Consider the following 23062-nt stretch of genomic DNA (forward strand, 5'->3'; position numbering starts at 1 on the left):
GTGGGATCCTCCCGAAACGGGGCACGAACCCGCGTCCCCTGCATCGGCAGGCGGGACTCTCAACACTGCGCCACCAGGGAAGCCCAGAACCTCTGCTTTTGAGGGTTTTTTAGCTATTCATTTCTTGTTTTGCTGTTTATTCTCATGAGTATTTTATTGAGTGAGGAGTAGGAACGTTATTCTGGATTCCTTTGGACGGTAAAGTAAAGAGGACAGATAGCTGTATTTTAGTGACTATCTTTCTGATGATCATTGGTGGTGGTTTAAATGGACAGATGTTTATAATAACAGTATGACATGGGAAAAGAGCCTTTCTTTCTTGCCAGCAGCCATGTGAAAAGGTGCTCTGTATCACTAATTATTAGATAAATGAAAATCAAAGCTACAATGAGGTATTACTTCACACCAGTCAAAATGGCCATCTTCAAAAAAGTCTACAGACAATAAATGCTGGAGAGGGTGTGGAGAAAAAGGAACTCTCCTACACTATTGGTGGGAACGTGAATTGGTAATCCACTATGGAGAACAGTATGAAGGTTCCTAAAAAACTAAAAATAGAGTTAACCATATGATCCGGCAATTCCACTCCTGGGCATATATCCAGGAAAGAGGAAAACTAATTCAAAAAGATACATGAAGCCCAGTGATCATAGTAGCAGTATTTACAATAGCCAAGACATAGAAGCAACCTAAACACCCATCAGCAGACGAATGGATAAAGAAGATGTGGAGGGTGGGTGTGGGTGTGTGTATATACACACACATGCACGCACACACACAATGAAATACATCACTCAGCCATAAAAAGAATGAAATAATGCCACATGCAGCAACATGGATGGACCTACAGAGTATCATACTGAGTGAAGTCAGTCAGAGAAGGACAACTATCATGATATCACATGTGGAATCTTTAAAATTGATACAAATGAACATATTTAAAAAACAGAAATACTCAGACATAGAAAACAAGTTTATGGTTACCGAAGGAGGGGAGGGAGGGATAAATTGGGAGTATGAGATTAACATACACTACAATATATACAAAATAAACACGGACCTACTGTATAGCACATATATTGTGCTGTACTGAATATCAGTGTCTCATAATAAGGTAAATGGAGAGAATCTGAAAAAGAATGTGTATATAACCAGATCACTTGCTGTACACCTGAAACTAACACAGCATTGTAAAATATTTTAAAACGTGAAAGAAAAGAAGTTTCAGTTATACATGGCTTTGATGGAAGGATGTGATTACAGAGTAAACAAATATTTAAAGTGAATTTGATCTGATAGTATTGCACAATGGTTGGGACTGGATTTAACTCAGTTTTGTCTGATTGTAGCTTTACTTTTGTAAGAGTGTATCAAGGCTTTCCATTTTCTGTGTTGTATGAAAATTAGCCACTATGAAAGCAAGAGATAGGAGTCTGCAACTTTTTTTTTTTTCTTTTGGCTGCTTTGGGTCTTTGTTGCAGTGTGGGCTTCTCACTGCGGTGGCTTCTCTTGTGTGGAGCACAAGCTCTAGGTGCGCAGGCTCCAGAGCCCAGGCTCAGCATTTGTGGTGCACAGGCTTAGTTGCTCCGTGGCATGTGGGATCTTCCTGGACCAGGGATCGAACCCGTATCCCCTGCATTGGCAGGTGGATTCTCAACCACTGCGCCACCAGGGAAGCCCCGGAGACTGCAACTTTTTAACTCATATTTTAGTTTGCACCATCAGTATGTTGCAGTCAGTAAGTTCTCATTTTAAAGGGTTTTAGTGAATCACATTCTGTTATGCATTTCTTTTACCCTATCATTAAGATCTAATATTTGCAATATGTTCCTGGGGGATAAGGTTGTTAATATTGCTGTGTAACTAACTTGCAAGATGATATATAACTTCTAAGTCAGGATGGGAGTTACTTAAATCTCAGCTTTTTAGCTAGCTAATGTTGATACTATCAACTTACAGGATTGTGTAGGCTATTTGGTGTTGCTTTGTTTTTATTTGAAATGGGACTGTCAAAGAAATTTTTCTTGACTTGGAGAAAATAGAGTTGGATTATAAAAGATGCATGCATAAACTCTTGGATAAGGAGCATTCATGTGCCATAAGCTGCCTTCCAGTGAGTAGTTAGGCATTTTTATACTAGTGTACCTTGTTTTGAAGAAATTATACGTGACCGGTCCTTTTAAAAAAAAAAAAAAAGTATTCCTTTTCAATAAATAATTCAAAGGTTTACTTTAATAACTTTGGAGGTGAATTTTTTTGTTCATATTTAGAAGAATGGGGTGGGGGGCTATGGATATAAGTATGCTAGATCATTGTAGGAGTCCTTTGAGAAACTTAGTAACCATATAAGAGCATAATTGTGTTTGTCAAAGGCATACAAACTGTATGTATGAGAACGCTTCAGTGAAATGTTCTTCAGTTTGTATTTTTAATACATATATATTTCAAGTTTTCCTTATTCCCAAGGAAGAGCTTAGAAGGCTGCTGGAGGAGTATCCTAGTCTCTTCACATACACTTTCTGAATAATTGGAAACAGATAATTTCTGATTAGTATGGTTTTTATTGGATATGAAATCTTGTAAAGGTAGTTCTTGTTTTAAGAAATTTGTTTTACATAAATGTCACTTTTGCAACTGGCAGACGACTAATTCTTTTGGCACAAAGAATAAATAGACACCGGGATTGAAGTATTTTCTGTTAAATCTCAGACGCTGAGCTTTCTCTGCTACTTGTAAACATTTGACTTTTCTCCCTTGGTACATGTGACACCTTTTTTTTTTTTTTTTTTTGGCCGTGCCGCGTGACTTGTGGAATCTTAGTTCCCCAACCAGGGATTGAACCCACGCCACGCAGTGAAAGCCCAGAATCCTAACCACTAGGCCACCAGGGAACTCCCACCATTTCTTTTATAAAGGTTCAGTTTACAATTGTAAACTTGTTCTTAATTGAACTGCTTTTATTTTTTAAATTCTGGGTAAACCATGGGAAGGAATTTGGGGAAAGGAGTTATGGTACTTAATCAGATAAGCTACATAGCAGTAGGAGATTCTAAACAGACAGTTGTATGCAGCAGTACTTGATCAAAAAGGTGTTGTTTACATATAGTTTCAATGGATGGAAACTTTTGGATGGATGGAAGTACTGATCATTATAGAGTGACGTTAAATTAAAAGACTTTAAAGTCTTTTTAAAGTCTCAGAGAATTTCTTGTCTCTGAGATCCTTGTAGTTTTTTGGGTTTTTTAAATTATTTCACATTTTTCCTGCTTTCATCTTTTACTCTTTGCTCCATCTACGGGTGAATTTCAGAAGCCTCTAAAAAAAGGGAGAGAAGGTATTTAATTGATTTAATTTATAACAGAAGAGTGAAGGATCAGTTTGATCCTGTTTTCTTATTCTCCGAGGCTGAGAAAAGCCTCAAAACTCATACATGTTTCAACCAGAGGCAGGAATTGTAGTTCTACTCTTGTTCCTTATGTCAGATTTAGAAGAAAACTACTGAATGTCTTATTATTTGGTATTGTCAGTCATTTAATCTAAGAGAGTAGGCTGTATTTTTGGTTTTGTTTAAACCACGTTTTTGCCTATATTAGAGGTTTCAGAGGGGTGCTTTTTAATTTGTTTATAATGGCCCTTTTCCTTAATTTTTTTTTGAATTTCTATTTTTTTATACATCAGGTTCTTATTAATGTTATCTATTTTATACATATTAGTGTATATATGTCAATCCCAATCTCCCAATTCATCCCACCCCCGGCCACTTAATGACAGTTATTCATTTGTAAAGAACAGGAGGGTCAACAATATCAGAATTGTTTTTTTTGTGTGTTTTTTGTTTTTGGTGGTAAGCGGGCCTCTTACTGTTGTGGCCTCTCCCGTTGCGGAGCACAGGCTTTGGACACGCCGGCATAGCGGCCATGGCTCACGGGCCTAGCCGCTCCGCGGCATGTGGGATCTTCCCGGACCAGGGCACGAACCCGTGTCCCCCACATCGGCAGGCGGACTCTCAACCACTGCGCCACCAGGGAAGCCCAAAATGTTCGCTTTTTTTTTTTTGGCTGCGTTGGTAATAAATGCTGGAAAGGGTGCTTTCTCTAGCTGCGGTGAGCGGGGTCTGCTCTTCGTTGCGGTGTGCGGGCTTCTCATTGTGGTGGCTTCTCTTGCTGCAGAGCATGGGCTCTAGGCACGCGGGCTTCAGTGGTTGTGGCTCGCAGGCTCTAGAGCTCAGGCTTAGTTGCTCCACCAGGACCAGGGATCGAACCCGTGTCCCCTGCATTGGCAGGTGGATTCCCAACCACTGCACCACCAGGGAAGCCCCAGAATTGTTTTGATTTGATCTAGTGGATATTAAGGACATGAGATTGTTGTGTGGGTTAACCTAACTAAATGGTATGATTTAGCACTCATTTTAAAATAAAACTTGTTCCCCTAGTCGGTTTGTTTGTTTTAATCACCTTATTGAATCTAGATCTGATTTTATTTTGTGTGTCCACAAAGCCTCTTGTTTTTTTAAAATAATTTTAGACAATAGAAACATTGACCCAAAAAGTACAGAATGTACTTACACCTCTTAGTTTATCCTTTTAACAACTTAGACAACCATAATAAAATTATCACAACCAAACATTTAACATTGGTTCGGTACTATTAACTGAATTATGGACCTTAATTCAAATTTCACAAGTTTTCTCTCTTGTCCTTTTCCTAGTCTACAATTTATTTAGTTGTGTCTCTAGTCTCCTTAATCTGTGACAGTTCTTAATTTCTGCTTGATATGTCTTTGACACTGATGAATTCTGGTCATTTATTTTGTAGTGTATTTGAATTTACGTTTGTCTGTTGTTTTCTCATGATTAGACTGGGGGGTTCAATATTTTGGAGCAAGAATACCACACAGGTGATGTGTCCTCAGTCCACCAAACCGGGGGTACATGATGTCAATATGTTTAATTATTCATTTATTATTAATCTTTATCAGTTATGTTGGTGCCCACTAGTTTTCTATTTACAGGTTTACTATTTTCCACTTTGAAAGTGAAAAATATCTTGGGAAGATAATTTGCCAGTGTTTAGATAATGAATTTCTCCTGAAAGTGTTGCCCATTTGTTCTAGCATTCATTCATTGGTGGATATTGTCTGCAACAATTAGTACTGTGGTCTTTGCCTAATGTAGAAATTTTTAAAATGTCAATAACATAGTTTTCAGCAGATTGTATGTGTTTGTATATAACAGTTAAGTTTTTGGCACCTGGCAGGCAGGTTTTTTAAATGATTCTTACATTGTGAACATTTTTAATACTTAACATTACATTTTCAGTTGATGAATAATCCTTACTTTGTGGCTTTATTGTACTTACGAAATTTTTCTGCAATTATTTATTAATGATTTTTGAAGGTTGTTTTAGCTTATGAAGATTACTATATTAAGGTAGTTTTACAATCAAATAAGCACTTTGTTGCCTTAAAGTTGACTAAATTTCTGGCTAACCCCTTATGGGTAAATTTCTTAGCATGTTCCTTCTCAGTGTATATTGAGTCCAGTGTTGTAGATTTGTTAGATGAGACTTGGTACACACAGTTTAATAAAACCTTTATCTGTATTTTTGAAGTTCAGATAGCTTTGAAAATTCGAAAATCTTCATAAGTCATTTGGTGGCAAAACCTAAATTATTAAACAGATGTGAGAGTAGTCTTTATTCTTTGTAGTGGGAAATAATAATTTGTTGGATTAGGGAATCTGTTTCAGACCCTTTGGATATGTTAATGTAAGTGCACCACATTATTTTAAATTTTGAGGGGAGCTGTAGTAGATGCCAAGTAAATTCTGAATGATGCAAATTAAAATCAAAGGCATGAAGTCAACTGTTGAAAGAATAAAAGGCATGAAGTCTTAACTGTTAAGAACAGATTATACTATTAAGTACTTAAGGTACCCTTAAGTAAAGAATACTAATAAAAACTTCCTCCTTAACTCTGTTTTTTCCTACATTGTAGGACAAACAAGTTAAAATTACTTATAGGATTAGCTTAATGCTATAATTAAAATAAATCTGAAAATGATTAACATCTGACCTTGATTTATAAATATTTTACATAAACTTATTTATAGTGCTCACAAAGTTATGTCAAGGTTTTTGTAGTTTTAACCCACAAAAATAATGTGTTTATTTAAATGAACAATACCTTAGTCCTTTATGGGGTTTTTTGTTTTGGTTTGTTTTTAATTTAAAAATCACAGCTTGGTATACTCGACTGTCTAACATTAAAGAATATCTTAGAATACAGTAGTTCCTAATTGTTAAACCAATATTTTGTAAACTTTAACAAAAACTAAAAATTTAAAGGAGTAGTACACTAAACTAATGGGCATTTTTGAAAAATGCCATAATTGGCGATGGGATTCAGGTGTATCATCTGACTTTACTCTGCCCTCCCCCACCCCCAGTTTTTTTGGTTCCTGAAGATGTATTAGCATGCTATGAAAGTGTTGAATAATTTTTTTTTAATAGGGATAAAAAAATATGTTGTTGGCCTCATTATCAAGACATCATCTGACCCAACTTGTGTAGAGGTAAGAGCTTTTTTGCAGATTATTGTGAGAGTATAAAATCATTTAAATATTGGGTCTTCAACTTAAACCCACTTCTGTCACAGACATACAGACATATATGCACAATCATTTACAATAGATCTGCAGTCTTTTTTTTCTCTGGGGGGTGGGTTGCCTACATTTGTTATTTATGTATCTATTTTAAGTCCTCATTTAATCTAAACTTTTTTCTTTTCTTAGAAGGAAAAGGTATATATCGGGAAATTAAATATGATTCTTGTTCAGGTAAGTTTTTAGTTGACACACTGTTTCCCTGAGAAGGATTAAGTGCTTCACTTCAGGCTGAGTGGTTGAACAAATAGTCTAACCTACTTTTATCGAATAACTAAACTAACATCTTGCAGAGTAGTGATAGTAATCTTCACAGTAATTACAATAGCCTGCTGTCTAGCATTTAAAATTGTTAGTGTGCTGTGGTAGGAAACATCAAATATGGTGCTGTAAAACCTTCACTTCTTTGGCTCCAATATGGATTGAACTCATTAAAAAAATTTCTCATCTAATGCAAATGAAAACTACAATGAGGTATCACCTCACACTGGTCAGAATGGCCATTATCAAAAAATCTAGAAACAATAAATGCTGGAAAGGGTGTGGTGAAAAGGGAACCCTTCTGCACTGTTGGTGGGAATGTAAATTGTTACAACCACTATAGAAAACGGTATGGAGGTTCCTTAAAAAACTAAAAATAGAACTACCATATGACCCAGTAGTCCCACTACTGGGCATATACCCTGCAAAAACCATAATTCAAAAGAGCCATGTACCACAATGTTCATTGCACCACTATTTACAATAGCCAGGACGTGGAACCAACCTAAATGTCCATCAACAGATGAGTGGATAAAGAAGATGTGGCACATATATGCAATGGAATATTAGACATGAAAAGAAACGAAGTTCAGTTATTTGCAGTGAGGTGGCTGGAGCTAGAGCCTGTCATACTTAAGTCAGAAAGAGAAAGACAAATACTGTATGCTAATGAATATATATGGAATCTTTAAAAAAAAATGGTACTGATGAACCTGTAGGGCAGGAATAAAGATGTAGACATAGGGAATGGACTTGACACAGGGTGGGAGGGGGAAGCTGGGGCGAAGTGAGAGTAGCATCGACATATATACACTACCGAATGTAAAATAGTTAGTTAGTGGGAAGCAGCAGCATAGCATAGGGAGATCGGCTCGGTGCTTTGCAATGACCTAGAGCGGGTGGGATGGGGAGGCTCAAGAGGGAGGGGATATGGGGACATATGTATACATATGGCCAATTCACTTTGCTGTACAACAGAAACTAACACAGTATTGTGAAGCAGTTATACTCCAATAAAGATCTGTTAAAATAAAAAAATTTTTTTCTCATCTGTCTCATACTGTGCATGTTTCCTTTCCATGTCTACTATCTCAGCCTTATTAATTCATTGAAAAAATTGCCTTTGAATTCAAGCATCCCTTTAATTGATCTCTATACTTAGCCTGTCTTTTAATCTTTCTATATTTGTAACTTCAGAAATTTTAAGTTTACCTACCTTTAATAATATGTCCCCAAATTTTCTTGAGAACATTAATTAGTATGTGAGGGAAAAACAGATTTTTTTTAATTTAATAAGTTACAGAAACATTGGGTTTTCCTAAACACTTGGATTTTCACTAAGTTAAACTAGCTTTTATTGAGAAATTCTTATTGTTAGCGTTATCTCTGAATGGGAAGAGGGAGGAGTCCAAAGAGGTTAAGTTACTTACCTCTTACTTAACAGGTGCTATTACAGAATATTGTTGGGAAATCCCTAGCATACAGAATCAACAGTACAGACCTTAAAGTTGAATAAGTCCATTAGGCTTTTGGTCAAAGATGATTCTGTCCCCAACGATAATGCTTCTTTTCTTCCAAATTTGTATCTCCAAGCCCTACCTATATTTCAAGGCCCAGATTCCAACCAAAGAAAATATCTTTCCCTGCCCATCACCTTTTTATCATTTAGAGTTAGATCTTATAGTCTCTTAGGATAATTTGCACATATCTGGCAAATATTGATATGCATACGCATTAGAGCTAGATTAGACGAATCAGGATAATTGAGAGGAGAAACAGGGCATTTGAGACATAGAACTTTGTGTTGTAGTTTCTACTCTGTACATTCTATAGAGAGCAGCACATTTCCTGTCTTAATAAAGGGGAAGAAAATGAAAGGTGGTTGATATTTGCTCCTGCTTTTGGTATCACGCAATTTCTATGAAGTTTTTTTTTTTTACCATTGACAAGTGAAATGAAATTAACATTTCCTATCTTATTTTAGATACTGAAACAAGAATGGCCAAAACATTGGCCAACTTTTATCAGTGACATTGTTGGAGCAAGTAGGACCAGTGAAAGTCTCTGTCAGAATAATATGGTGATTCTGAAACTCTTGAGTGAAGAAGTATTTGATTTCTCTAGTGGACAGATAACCCAAGTGAAAGCTAAGCATTTAAAAGACAGGCAAGTAATTGTTTTGGAATTTTTAAGTAATTTCTCTAGCAATTTCAAGGAATTTGGAGGTAGATTGTAAATTTTTAAGGAACTATGATTATTAAAAGTTAATACCCTTAATTCTTCTTTACTACAAACTTAAATAGTGCTAAAGTGGCCTAATATTCTAAATATGGAGGCTTGAAAAATATGTATGACGTTACAGCAAAATTAACTTCATGCATGTCATGTGGAAGGAATATAGGTTAAGAATTCCCAAAAAACTTTGGAATCTGATTAATATGATGTCTAGTTAATCATAGGTCCAAGGATATGACTCGTGTCCAGATGTCTACTTTATTCTTAATATTCCTACATTTTATCAGTTTCCCTATAGTTAACACCAGGAACATGCCAGATTTTATTCAACATAGTAATAAAAATATGTTTAGTCATTAGGGAACAGAAATGTTTTGCCTTTATGTATTCAGACTAGCTTCAGAATTTAGGATTTTTTCTCTGGTTTGGTATATAAGCACATTTTAGGTTTGGGGATATATCGAACACCACTTCTCTCATTTTGGAGAGTTCTGTTTTGACTGTCTTGATTTAAAAGACTAGGTTGAGGGACTTCCCTGGCCATCCAGTGGTTAAGACACCGCGCCTCCACTGCAGGGGGTGTGGGTTCTATACCTGGTTGGGAAACTAAGATCCCACATGCCATGCAGTGTGGCCGAATTTTAAAAAAATAAATGGGCTTCCCTGGTGGCGCAGTGGCTGAGAGTCAGCCTGCCAATGCAGGGGACACGAGTTCGTGCCCCGCCCAGTGTGGGAAGATCCCACATGTCGCGGAGCGGAGCGGCTGGGCCCGTGAGCCATGGCTGCTGAGCCTGCACGTCCGGAGCCTGTGTTCCGCAACGGAAGAGGCCACAGCAGTGAGAGGCCCGTGTACCGCAAAACAAAAAACAAAAATAAATAAAAGATGTGATGTGATTGAAATTATTCAAATATAGTAAGGATGACATGAAAACCAAACCTTCAAGAAATGAAATTAAGTGCTATTTATAGGTGGGTTTTAAGAGACATTTACACATAGTTTTAATAGCTTTGTAACTTTCGATGAAGTTATTGATATCTGTTTATAAATAGAAGTAACTCAAGTTTTCAGGGGCTGCTGAAATGTTAGTATGTAAATAATTACAGTATTCATTTCTATGTTCTAAACTGATCAATTTTTTATTTTTTTTAGCATGTGCAATGAATTCTCACAAATTTTTCAGCTTTGTCAGTTTGTGATGGTAAGTGCTTTTAGTTTCATTTTTAAAAATAATTAATTATATAGGAAGATAATTTACAATCATGTTTTTGTTGTAGGAAAATTCCCAAAATGCTCCACTTGTACATGCAACTTTGGAAACGTTGCTCAGATTTCTTAACTGGATTCCGCTTGGATATATTTTTGAGACCAAGTTAATCAGCACGTTAATTTATAAGGTATAGTGAATACATTTCCGTTATATTTATCACTGGATAGTGGTGTGTATTTTCTTAATTTGTAATGCTCTTTTGAATATTAAAACCATTCCACATTCACAGCCATAATCAACTTTGTTTCTGAGATGAGGAAATTGCTCAGAAGAACTTTTCTGTAGTTTCAACTACTAATTCTTAAAAACCGTGTCAGAATTTTATGATTCTGCCACTCATACCAGGCAGTCTCCCAAAGTGTATGTGAACAACTAATAATGAATTTGGTTTCCTTTTAGTTGCAGTAGCATGTAATACCTATGTAAAGTCTTATAATTGTTCATCCAGAGATAGTTACCAACTGGTTGTATTTCCAGATGTTTTCTAATCAGATAATAATGAGTAAATTATGTATTTAATTAAGACCTTATAAAAGCAGACTATTATAACGTTTGGGGCTTTGTAGTTTGAGGGCTTGATATGGTCATATTCTAATCTGAATTTACTATGTTAGAGCCACTATTTTATTTATAGACAGTTTATTTTAAATTGTTTGCCATTGTCAACAGTAGTGCAGGAAATACTGGACATTTATGCACTTGTCCAAATATTTGGTATAAATTTTAATACATGTAAGTATTGGATCAATAGGTATGTCCACTTTTAAGGCTTCTGATGCTTACCAAATTGCCACCCCCTAATGGGAGGCTATTTTTATACCTTCTCAACAGTTAAATATGAAAGAGCCAGTTTTTCCTTATTAATCCTAGGTATATTGCTCATCTCTTAAAATCCTAAACAATTAAAATCTTTTTAGATTATACAGAAAACATGAGGTCTTTAAAAGTCATGTAATAGATCGTGGGGAAAGTTTCTAAGCAACTTTGTGTTTTCCAGGTGTCTGAGGACACATCAAAAGAAAGCACAGTATACTACTAAAGCATTTACTGTCTATTGGATGGATAATGAAATTTTCTTAAAATATATGTGCCAAAAAACCCTGTCACCACCTATTTACCTGATATTTTTCCTCTGTGTTCCTGATTTTTAAATCCTTTGTTATTTTTTTAATTGTTAATTTTAAGTAAAGTGCTTCAGGCCATTTAATTTTATGCTTTCTTCCCCCCCCCACCCCACCCCCCTTTTTTAAATTAAAATAGTTCCTGAATGTTCCAATGTTTCGAAATGTCTCCCTGAAGTGCCTCACTGAGATTGCTGGTGTGAGTGTAAGCCAGTATGAGGAACAATTTGTAACGCTATTTACGCTGACAATGATGCAGCTAAAACAGGTAATACAACACCCTTAAAAACTGACTAAACAATTTTGTGCCTTAGAAAATGTTGGGTTTGAGTTGAACCATTTCAGCACAGCTTACCATAAGTAGATGAGCTATAATGTGATTGTATATTTATTATATAAAATGAAGGGTAAGCTAGAAATTTTTATGAACATTTTGAAAATTCCTTGAAGTAAATGTTCTGGAAGTGTCATGGTAACTTATTTCTACAGAATTTAGAGGCTTAGTAACCTGGGGTTTAATATCAGTTCTGCCTTTGACCTTTCATCTCTTAAATGAAGGAATTAGCCAAGTGTTAGTCTGACTAGGTGTATATGAAATTATCTAGAAGGTTAATCACAAAACTATATTACTATGTATGTTCGTGATCTGAATCAAATATTTTTACATTTTTAATGACCCTAGGTGGGAAAACTCTGATGTAGGGAATATGTCAAAGCATAATCTTTGAGGAAATTTTACTACTTGCAACTTTAAAAAAAAATCAAAAGCTAGGACAAGAAAGTTACAGAAATGGATATAATAGACCAAGGCATTCTAGGGAAGAATAAGCTGTTTAACTCCATATGGTTTTTTTGTTGTATTTTTTAAAAATTTTATTTATTTGGTTGCACTGGGTCTTAGTTATGGCAGGCGGGCTCCTTAGTTGTGGCATGTGAACTCTTTATTGTGGTATACACGTCTAGTTCCCTGACCAAGGATCGAACCTGGGCCCCCTGCATTGGGAACTTGGAGTCTTATCCACTGCGCCACCAGGGAAGTCCCACTCCATATATTTTTAAATTAGTAAAAGGGTGGTGGAAATTTAGAACTTAAATGTAGTATCTTTGTTGTTTTTAAAAGGAAGGGCTTATGATCCATATTTAACCTTGCAGATGCTTCCTTTAAATACCAATATTCGACTTGCATACTCGAATGGAAAGGATGATGAACAGAACTTTATTCAAAATCTCAGTTTGTTTCTCTGCACCTTTCTTAAAGAACATGGTCAACTTATAGAAAAAAGATTAAATCTCAGGGAAACACTCATGGAGGTAGGCTTTATGGAGCCTTTGGCTTCTGAAATTAATAATAAAAACTTAAAGTAAGCCTTTGTTCTAAAAATTCCTATACCTTTTAACATATCTTACCTGTTAACTTGTCTGTGCAATATAAATATATGTTGCCAATTCTGAATTATAGTTGTTAAAAGCCAAGTGTCACAATTTTTGTGTTCTACTCAATACCAGATCAATAATTTATATTGAAAATAAAATTCCTAAAGTGTGTGCATATGTCATTTCTAAGATGAAAAGTCTAAAGACCTTATTTTAAAATTGAGATGTAATTCACATAACATAAAACTATCCATTGTAAATTGTTTGATTCAGTGGCATTTAGTACATTCACAGTGTTGTCAACCATTACCTATTCCAAAACATTTTCGTCACCCACAAAGGATGATGTACCCATTGAAAGTCACTCCCTCAATCCGCTCTACCCTCCAGTCCCTAGCAACCAGTAATTTGCTTTACATCTCAATGGATTTAACTATTCTGAACCTTTCCTATAAATGGAATCATAACATACTAATTTGCTTTACATCTCAGTGGATTTAATTATTCTTAACCTTTCATGTAAATGGAATCATAACATACTGATTTTTGTCATTGGTTTTTTTCAGTTAGCATGTTACTATGTTACAGCATGTATCAGTACTTAATCCCTTTCATGGCTGAATAATACTTTGTATGGATAAACATCAAGTTTTGTGTCCGTTCATGTGTTGAACATTTGGATTATTTCTACCTTTTTGCTAGTACCAAATGTCTTTTAATGTCCATACCTTTTTACAATCACGTAAGTTTCTTGACACGTCCTAGGACATGTCAGAAGAAAGCACAGTTGTTCCTAGAGAATTTCTGTTGTCTATTTGATAATGAAATGTCGGAGTTGTACAGAATGCAACATGAGTTTTTATTTCCCATTAATGTAGCAAATGGAAAGCAGTTTGAGGTTGGTTAGTCACGTCTAAGGATTGTTTTAATAGTTTTGGTCTCCTGTGTGTAGGCCCTTCATTATATGTTGTTGGTATCCGAAGTAGAGGAAACCGAAATCTTTAAGATTTGTCTTGAGTACTGGAATCACCTGGCAGCTGAACTCTATAGAGAGAGCCCATTCTCAACATCTGCCTCTCCATTGCTATCTGGAAGTCAGCATTTTGATGTTCCTCCCAGGAGGCAGCTGTATTTGCCTGTGTTGTCCAAGGTAACAATAGTGGGTGGTTGAATGTGCTTCCTGTGATTTGGGGGACCAAATGCAAACACTGGCTTTTATTTTTTGGCTAAATCTATCCAAGCACCACCTGTGAGTTTCTTAGGAATGCAAATGAGATGCAAGAAAGTTAACAATTGATTATTTTATTTTATTTTATTTTATTTTGCGGTATGTGGGCCTCTCACTGTTGTGGCCTCTCCCGTTGCGGAGCGCGCAGGCTCAGCGGCCCAGCGGCCATGGGTCACGGGCCCAGCCGCTCCGCAGCATGTGGGATCCTCCCGGACCGGGGCACGAATCCGTGTCCCCTGCATCAGCAGGCGGACTCTCAACCGCTACGCCACCAGGGAAGCCCAACAATTGATTTTTATCCATGTTATTTATTCTTTTATATTGCGGGAATAATTTTGTTTGGTATGTTGGTGTTAAGTGGGAGTGGGGGATACATTTGATGTGACTGATTTCAAAGATCTAACAGATTTGTTTCTCCTGTTTATTGTTGAATAGGTCCGTTTACTGATGGTTAGTCGAATGGCTAAACCAGAGGAAGTATTAGTTGTAGAAAATGATCAGGGAGAAGTTGTTAGAGAATTCATGAAGGATACAGATTCCATAAATTTGTATAAGAATATGAGAGAAACATTAGGTAAGTTAATAAATACTGTTAATTTAATCTTTATCTTTGTAATTCAGTTTGGGGTGGAAATAACTTTTTTAGGAAATATGGCATGCTTAGGTTCTCAATCTCTTAATAGCCATCCTTATTAATGTGCTATTAGTCTTAGTAAAAATCTTTTTGCTCATTAAGTTTTGCATTTTGAAACATTTGGAATATTTTTTCCTTGTAGTTTATCTTACTCACCTGGATTATGTAGATACAGAAAGAATAATGACTGAGAAGCTTCACAATCAAGTGAATGGTACAGAGTGGTCATGGAAAAATTTGAATACACTGTGTTGGGCAATAGGCTCCATTAGTGGAGCAATGCATGAAGAGGATGAAAAACGATTTCTTGTTACTGTTATAAAGGTACGTAAGAGATAGGTATGAACTGGAACTTTAGTTAAGTGTATTTTATTACAAATGACTGAAATTTGTCTTATTTTACAGGATCTACTAGGATTATGTGAACAGAAAAGAGGCAAAGATAATAAAGCTATTATTGCATCAAATATCATGTACATAGTAGGTCAATATCCACGATTTTTAAGAGCTCACTGGAAATTCTTGAAGACTGTAGTTAACAAGCTCTTTGAATTCATGCATGGTAAATCCTGTTTGCTTAATATATTTTATTTAGTTTTGCTGAATAAAAAATGGAAATTTTTTCTTGAAAATTTTTTTGATAATTGTTTTTGTTTTGTTAGAGACCCATGATGGAGTCCAAGACATGGCTTGTGATACTTTCATTAAAATAGCTCAAAAGTGCCGCAGGCATTTTGTTCAGGTTCAGGTTGGAGAAGTAATGCCATTTATTGATGAGATTTTGAACAACATTAACACTATAATTTGTGACCTTCAGCCTCAACAGGTATGTGGATCAGCAAGCATATTTTTCTTAGAAAGTAACTACTGTTTTAATGAGAATTTATTAATGGGAATAGAAAGAAAGCCACTCTTGAATTCAGTTCAAGTGTTTCTGTGGTTAGGTTTTTATAGTGAGGCAGAAATTCAACCAAAAGTTTGTTAGGCAGTTTTCCTACTTAATATAAATTTATTTCTGACACTTTAACAAAATTAGTTTAAGTGTATATGTGGATTGTTTGTGTGTGGTTTTCCTTATTATGATGCATGCAAGTAAAATGTCTGCCTTTTAACATAGGTCCATACATTTTATGAAGCTGTGGGGTACATGATTGGTGCACAAACAGACCAAACAGTACAAGAACATTTGATAGAAAAATACATGCTACTTCCTAATCAGGTTTGGGATAGCATAATCCAGCAAGCAACCAAAGTAAGTTTTACTACTTTTGTAAAAGTTCTAATGGAAATTGAGAAAATTATATTTACAGAAGTAATAAATTTAGTACCTTTGACATGTATATCTGATCCATAAGTGCTTTTTTTTTTTTTTTTTTTTGTGGTACACGGGCCTCTCATTGTTGTGGCCTCTCCCGTTGCGGGGCACAAGCTCTGGACGGGAAGGCTCAGCGGCCATGGCTCACGGGCCTAGCCGCTCCACGGCATGTGGGATCTTCCCAGACCGGGGCACAAACCCGTGTCCCCTGCATCGGCAGGCGGACTCTCAACCACTGCGCCACCAGGGAAGCTCCATGAGTGATTTTATGTGTGCTTTTGCACATTGAAAAAACTGTAATATTTTTATTCTGTTTTGATGGAAAATTGGGAATATTTTGCTCTATTTTTAGTAATGAAGACTTTTGCATTAGTTTCACCATTTAACATTATAAATGTGATGGTGCTTTGGAGTAGTGTGGGTAATGTTTTTTGCTTTAGCTACAAGAATAATTCTCATATGTTAAATGGAGTTGTTTTTTGTCCTTCGCAGAATGTGGATATACTTAAAGATCCTGAAACAGTCAAGCAACTTGGTAGCATATTGAAAACAAATGTGAGAGCCTGCAAAGCGGTTGGACATCCGTTTGTGATTCAGCTTGGGAGAATTTATTTAGATATGCTTAATGTATACAAGTGCCTCAGTGAAAATATTTCTGCAGCTATTCAAGCTAATGGTAAGCGATTCTGAATTCTTATGGAATGATGTATTAAGTCAGTTCTGCATTCACTGCCTTGGCATAAGCATTCAGCACTTCTCACAGATTTAAATTAATCCGTCCCATGTTTCAGGCAATCCTAGACAATTTTTTTAACCACTCACAGGCCCCTTTCCCCTATAAAATTAGTCTTAGTTTATTTTCTCAGGAAATTCATCTGTGTACTTTTGTCTTTTAAGTTTGCTAATGGTGAATGGGAGCTAATAGTATCTGAAGTACATGTAACTGCCAGTGTAGAATTTTAGTTGTTAAGTTGGATTCCACCTGATTGTATTTTTTAGGTGAGATGGTTACAAAGCAACCATTGATTAGAAGTATGCGAACAGTAAAAAGGGAAACTTTAAAGTTAATATCTGGTTGGGTGAGCCGGTCCAATGATCCACAGATGGTAAGTGAGATGTGCTTTTTGTTTTTAAAGTTGATGCTGCATTCTCTGGAACGTGCATATATTCTGTATGCGTTTAGCTATTTTAAAGGTAATTTAGATGTTTACATCTGGCATTATTTTATAACATTCTATTTAGTGGAGTCCCTGAGTACATTAAAATAATAAGATATATAGCATCTTCAAAAGAACTTGCTGTTAGTGGTGGGGGGGTTGGTGATGTAACAAGATAGCTGACATGATTGGGTCGTTTTTATTTTTCCATGGATAGAGTTCAGATGAAATTTTTGTTTTCCTCATGGCTTTGAGAGCAATTTGCAAAGCTGTCATTACTTTGCCTTTTCAGTGGGCGGGGGGAGTGAGCACTTTCCTAGTTGAAGGTTTGAAAGTCTCTTTTGCTCTCTTATTCCTGTTTTAAATGGTTTTCAGAAACTAAACCAACTCCATATGCCTCAACTTGGGGAAAATGAGATTTATGTTTAGTTATTGTTTACCTTTCATTTTCTTGATCCTGGGAACATTACCAAAAATCCTATCCTGTTTATCACTGTTGTGTGGAAGTAGCACTGACAGCCGTGCACCTTTCATAATTTTGAACTTTCAATATTGTTCCTATTGATATGGAAATTTTTTTCAGGAAATTCTCAAGGTATCAAGCTTAAATACCAAAAGGTTTTAAACATGTTTATGTATGAGATCAGAACTGTATTTAAAATTGGAAAGTAAAAAGTAGGATGAATTGAAGGAATTGAAAAGTTCATAATTTACAACGACTTAGGCAATAATTTCAGGAGTATCAGTGATAAGAAGAAGGGTCTCATTATGTTTTACAACTAAGGTTTATGTTGAGGTTTGGGGCTGTGAATTCAAAGATAGTCAAACACTTCAGATCCAGTATGTAGGAAAATAAGTTATTTCAGTGTTAAGAGTAGAAATGTGAGGCTGGGGGAGGAAACAATAAATAAGTCATGGGTATGAAATGTATAATGTGGGGAATATAGTCAATAACTCATAAATTTTAATGGTAACAGATCGTAACTAGACTTAATGTGGTGATCATTTGAAATGTATAAAAATACCAAATCACTCACTATACTGTGTAACAGGAAGTAACATCGTGTTGTAGATCAACAAACATACAGCGAACTCATAGAAAAAGATACCAGATTTGTGTTTATCAGAGGTGGGGGAATGAGGGGAGGGGAAATTGGATGAAGGCAGTCAAAAGATAACGTTTAGTTTTAACATAAATAAGTACTAAGAATGTAATGTACAAACATGATAAATGCAATTAACACTGCTGTTATGTTATATAAGAAAGTTGTTAAGAGTAAATCCTAAACGTTTTCATCACAGTTTTTTTTTTCTATTTGTATCTATATGATGATGTTCACTAAACTTATAATCATTTCATGTATGTAAGTAAACTTAGTGCTATACATTAATCATGTCTCAGTAAAAACTTGAAGGAAGAAAAAGAAGTGAGAATCAGTTCTAGTTAAGAGAAACCAAGTAGGTAAAAGGAAAAATAATTTTGTGCTTATCCTTCAAATCTTAACTAGACTTGTTTTGTATGGTGGGACGTACTAACTAGTAATCTTCACTTAAATGAAACATGGTTATATTTATTATGCACATCTTAATGGCGAACCTATTAAAAGCATAGAAGTTACGCTTTACTAAGACTGTATTGAGAATCTTGGAAACCCTCACACACAGTCTTTCTGGCATAGTCCAGTTCCTTTTTTGAGAGTAAGTGATGGTTATTATTTCTGATTATTAAAATATCAACTAGCATTCATTAAATTAAAAAAATCATTGAGTAGCTGTCTACTTTTGGTTAGATGTGAGTACCTTGGTACAGTATTGGTGAGGAGGACTCTACTTTGAGGTTACCCATCCCATATACATAGTATTCCTAGAATCCTGGTCCCGCCACAATACCTAGAGCGTCAGGCCCCAGTTTCCTTTAATAATTACAGATTTAAGCTATGCAGTGTCCATGGCCCTTCTCAGCCTTTCTCTTGGTAAGGTTTTAATATACAAAAGCACAGGAGTTTCCAGTTTTCAGCAGATGATCAACCTAGATTAAATCTTACAGATGACATTGACCTAGCTGCTTAATAAGAGTTAGCAAGTGCCTCTATTAAAATTGAAAAGTTGTGGGTTTTTTTTGTTTTTTTTAAACAGGTAGCTGAAAATTTTGTTCCTCCTCTGTTGGATGCAGTTCTCATTGATTATCAGAGAAATGTCCCAGCTGCTAGAGAACCAGAAGTGCTTAGTACTATGGCTATTATTGTCAACAAGTTAGGAGGACATATAACAGCTGAAATACCTCAGATATTTGATGCTGTTTTTGAATGCACATTGAATATGATAAATAAGGTATGTGATTTGCATTTCAGTTACATAATGAGAGGTTCTGCATTATGTCCTTATCACTTTTAAAAGCATAAATAATGGCTGTCTATGAGTACAGCATAAACTTTAGGCTCTGATATTAAATATTTGAACTTCTAGATAAGAAAAATACTTGTTTTTTAAATTTACAAAAGTAGATTTGATAGATTGTTTATTCAAATAGCAGCTTGCATTTGTTGAATACTTGCTGCATTTTAGTCACTGGCTTTTTAAAGTGTAGTCTGTGCTTATAAGGAATGGGAAAATGTATTAAAAAGAAAAAAAATGTATATGTAAGTGTACACATTTTACACAGTAGATAACAATTTTTCTAATCTGTATTAGTGATTTCAAAGTAACTTAAAAGTGGTAGTAACAGTCTCAGAGTTAATAGAAAATATGACGGTCTTTATGTGGGTTTTGTTGAGTTCTCTTTATAATAAGGTGAACTTGTATTCCTTCACTTTGGTGATTCATTTGTCTAATAAATAGTAATTTTGTCTTCCCTGACAGGTGAATTCTGTTAGCTTTTGAGTTTGACTTTCACATCTTAAATGGGGTCCACTAACAACTCCAAACATTTATACTGAATTAGGGCTTGCTTTCCATTTAACATAATTCAGGCATTGAAACTTTATTTTGTTCCCACTATTTGTTTTTAGGACTTTGAAGAATATCCTGAGCACAGAACGAACTTTTTCTTACTACTTCAGGCTGTCAATTCTCATTGTTTCCCAGCATTCCTGGCTATTCCACCTGCACAGTTTAAACTTGTTTTGGATTCCATTATTTGGGCTTTCAAACATACTATGAGGAATGTAGCAGATACAGGTAAATACACAGAAACGATGTTCTTTATTCATTTGCTTACCAACCCACAATCCGTGTATAGACACTTACAGGTAGGTGTATAGTGGTAGACAGGAAGGTATCACTTCACTTCTCATGGTTTTGTTTGAATGCATCAATTGCATAGATAGGTCTGAGTAAGTCCTATAAACAGTTTAATCAGATCCAGAGTGAGTTCATAGACAGAACTGAGTTACAGGGAGATGGGCATAAGATTCAAGGCAGGGAGAACATCACTCACCCATATCCTCACCAGTGTTTCCTTTTCCTCATATGCTTTTCCTCTGTGGCACCAAGGGTTAACTAAGGGTAAAACAAAAAAACTGTTTATAGTTGGAGGGTTTGTTTTCCTTTTAAATAATAACTGTTTTATGTAATAGAAAAATCTATTCAGTTGCACTGCTTTTGGAGTGGATGTAGAGAGAATCAACTAAACCTTCAGAAATACTGGGAAGGTGGTAATGGTTAGATTATAGCCTGTAAGTTAGCAGACATTGATTCCAGTTTAACTCCATTACTGAGTCAAGATAATTTAGGCAAATAATTCTCATTAGCAGAAAAAGAGGGGCGAATGGACTTTGAATGAATTGTTTAATAGCTGAAACACTATCATGAATGTTGTCAGTATGTAATAACGTTGTTGGCATTATGTGTATTTTAGGCTTACAGATACTTTTTACACTCTTACAAAACGTTGCACAAGAAGAAGCTGCAGCTCAGAGTTTCTATCAGACTTATTTTTGTGATATTCTTCAGCATATATTTTCTGTCGTGACAGACACCTCACATACTGCTGGTAAGAATTTAAAGCCATAAAAGTATGTGTTCCGGTTGCTCTTACATCTTGGAGTTAATGATGTCCTTCTTATCAACAGGTTTGACAATGCATGCATCTATCCTTGCATATATGTTTAATTTGGTTGAAGAAGGAAAAATAAGTACACCATTAAATCCTGGAAATCCAGTTAACAACCAAATGTTTATTCAGGAATATGTGGCTAATCTTCTTAAGTCTGCATTCCCTCATCTTCAGGAGTAAGTATAAATAGACTTTTTAATAAACTTAAATTTTTAAGTTTTTTTTTTTTAAGCAATTAATCATTGTGTTTTGACTTGCAGTGCTCAAGTAAAGCTCTTTGTGACAGGACTTTTCAGCTTAAATCAGGATATCCCTGCATTCAAGGAACATCTTAGGGATTTCCTGGTACAGATAAAGGTATGTATTTTATTTGCAGTTGCAGAAGTATTGACTAAATACTGACTGAATTCTTGCATCCAGAATTGACCACTTTTTGTAATGCAAAATGAGTGGGCTTTTAAAATATGTGTAGTCTTACTCTTTTGAGGCTGATTACAGAAGGAAACACTTTCAAAGTCAAGGCCAGGAAGAGGAGATAGTTTGAAACGTTCAGGGGAACTTTTTATTAGTATAATTCATTTTAGAATATCTGTTGCAACATTGTGACTGAATCCCATAGGTATTTTTAAAGGAGTGGAATGGGTGAAAGAAACACATTGGTAGTTCCTTTGGGGATTTTCCATTTTGTTAGTAAGGAATTCATTTTAGGGGGAACATGATAATTAGCAGATACCAGCTTATTTTTACTGCTGTTACAATGCTCCATTTACTTATGGGAAGAGGGATTTTTCTTGTATCATCATGCTTTAAAGAAATAAAAAAGTACCGTGGAACTCATAAGTAGTTGATGTTATCTGTATTTATTAAAGAATTGGTCACATAAGATATTCAGGTTTTTTTCCCTCCAAAATACAAAGGTTTTGTTGTTGGGTTTTTTTTTTTTTTTTTTTTTTTTTTTTTTACTGTAAATATAAAATTAGTATAAAAACTAGTTCATAAAGTTGAGAGTGTTATAAAGGGTGAAAATTGTCGGAAACACAGCTGTGCGGACAATTATAGAAACTTGATCGTTAGTCTTTCTTGGTATTGTTGCTTATGGAGTATATTTTGTATATGGCATTACACTATCCCTCTTTTGAAATCTTTTACCCCCCCAACTAACACCTTTGGTTTTTAATTCAATTGTGTAGAATTATAAAAATAATATACCATAATTTAAACTCAGTAATTGATGGATAAATTATATTGCTTGTGTAAACTGGGAGGTGCTTATCTACACTTTTTTTTTCCCCAAAGGCAAGTTATTTTGCGAATTGACGTTTACTAAAGTATGTTGACGTTTCAACTGTCTGTTTTCACAGGAGTTTGCAGGTGAAGATACATCGGATCTCTTTTTGGAAGAAAGAGAAACAGCCCTTCGACAGGCTCAGGAAGAGAAACATAAACTTCAAATGTCTGTCCCTGGCATCCTTAATCCACATGAAATTCCAGAAGAAATGTGTGATTAAAGTCAGAAGTCATGCTGGGTTGTTGGTTTTTTTGTTTTTTGTTTTTTTTTCTTTTTCTGTTGGTTTTTTTTTTTTTTTTTCCTTTTTTCTGCAACTCTGTTAGCAGATGAAAACAGCATCTGGATATTTGTCGACCAAAATGATGCCAATTTGTAAATTAAAATGTCACCTAGTGGCCCTTTTTCTTATGTGTTTTTTGTATAAGAAATTTTCTGTGAAATATCCTTCCATTGTTTAAGCTTTTG

General features: G+C 35.3%; 1 protein-coding gene across 1 annotated transcript in view; it reads left to right on the top strand.

Moving 5' to 3' along the window:
- XPO1 (exportin 1) overlaps positions 1 to 22817 on the top strand; it is a 39505-nt gene extending 16688 nt beyond the window's left edge. Inside the window, exons 4-24 of the mRNA XM_007464136.1 lie at positions 6511 to 6572; positions 6792 to 6836; positions 8908 to 9089; positions 10309 to 10357; positions 10434 to 10553; positions 11687 to 11815; positions 12700 to 12858; positions 13874 to 14071; positions 14585 to 14723; positions 14926 to 15107; positions 15189 to 15345; positions 15446 to 15609; positions 15901 to 16035; positions 16591 to 16774; positions 17098 to 17204; positions 19392 to 19586; positions 20264 to 20432; positions 21112 to 21246; positions 21326 to 21485; positions 21570 to 21666; positions 22671 to 22817. Coding sequence (XP_007464198.1) covers positions 6511 to 6572; positions 6792 to 6836; positions 8908 to 9089; positions 10309 to 10357; positions 10434 to 10553; positions 11687 to 11815; positions 12700 to 12858; positions 13874 to 14071; positions 14585 to 14723; positions 14926 to 15107; positions 15189 to 15345; positions 15446 to 15609; positions 15901 to 16035; positions 16591 to 16774; positions 17098 to 17204; positions 19392 to 19586; positions 20264 to 20432; positions 21112 to 21246; positions 21326 to 21485; positions 21570 to 21666; positions 22671 to 22817 — 2915 coding nt within the window. The remainder of the gene's footprint in view (positions 1 to 6510; positions 6573 to 6791; positions 6837 to 8907; positions 9090 to 10308; positions 10358 to 10433; positions 10554 to 11686; positions 11816 to 12699; positions 12859 to 13873; positions 14072 to 14584; positions 14724 to 14925; positions 15108 to 15188; positions 15346 to 15445; positions 15610 to 15900; positions 16036 to 16590; positions 16775 to 17097; positions 17205 to 19391; positions 19587 to 20263; positions 20433 to 21111; positions 21247 to 21325; positions 21486 to 21569; positions 21667 to 22670) is intronic.
- Positions 22818 to 23062: the final 245 nt, after the last annotated feature.

The sequence above is a fragment of the Lipotes vexillifer genome, unplaced genomic scaffold, assembly GCF_000442215.2.
Source record: "Lipotes vexillifer unplaced genomic scaffold, Lipotes_vexillifer_v1.1 scaffold311, whole genome shotgun sequence".
NCBI classification, from domain to species: domain Eukaryota; kingdom Metazoa; phylum Chordata; class Mammalia; order Artiodactyla; family Lipotidae; genus Lipotes; species Lipotes vexillifer.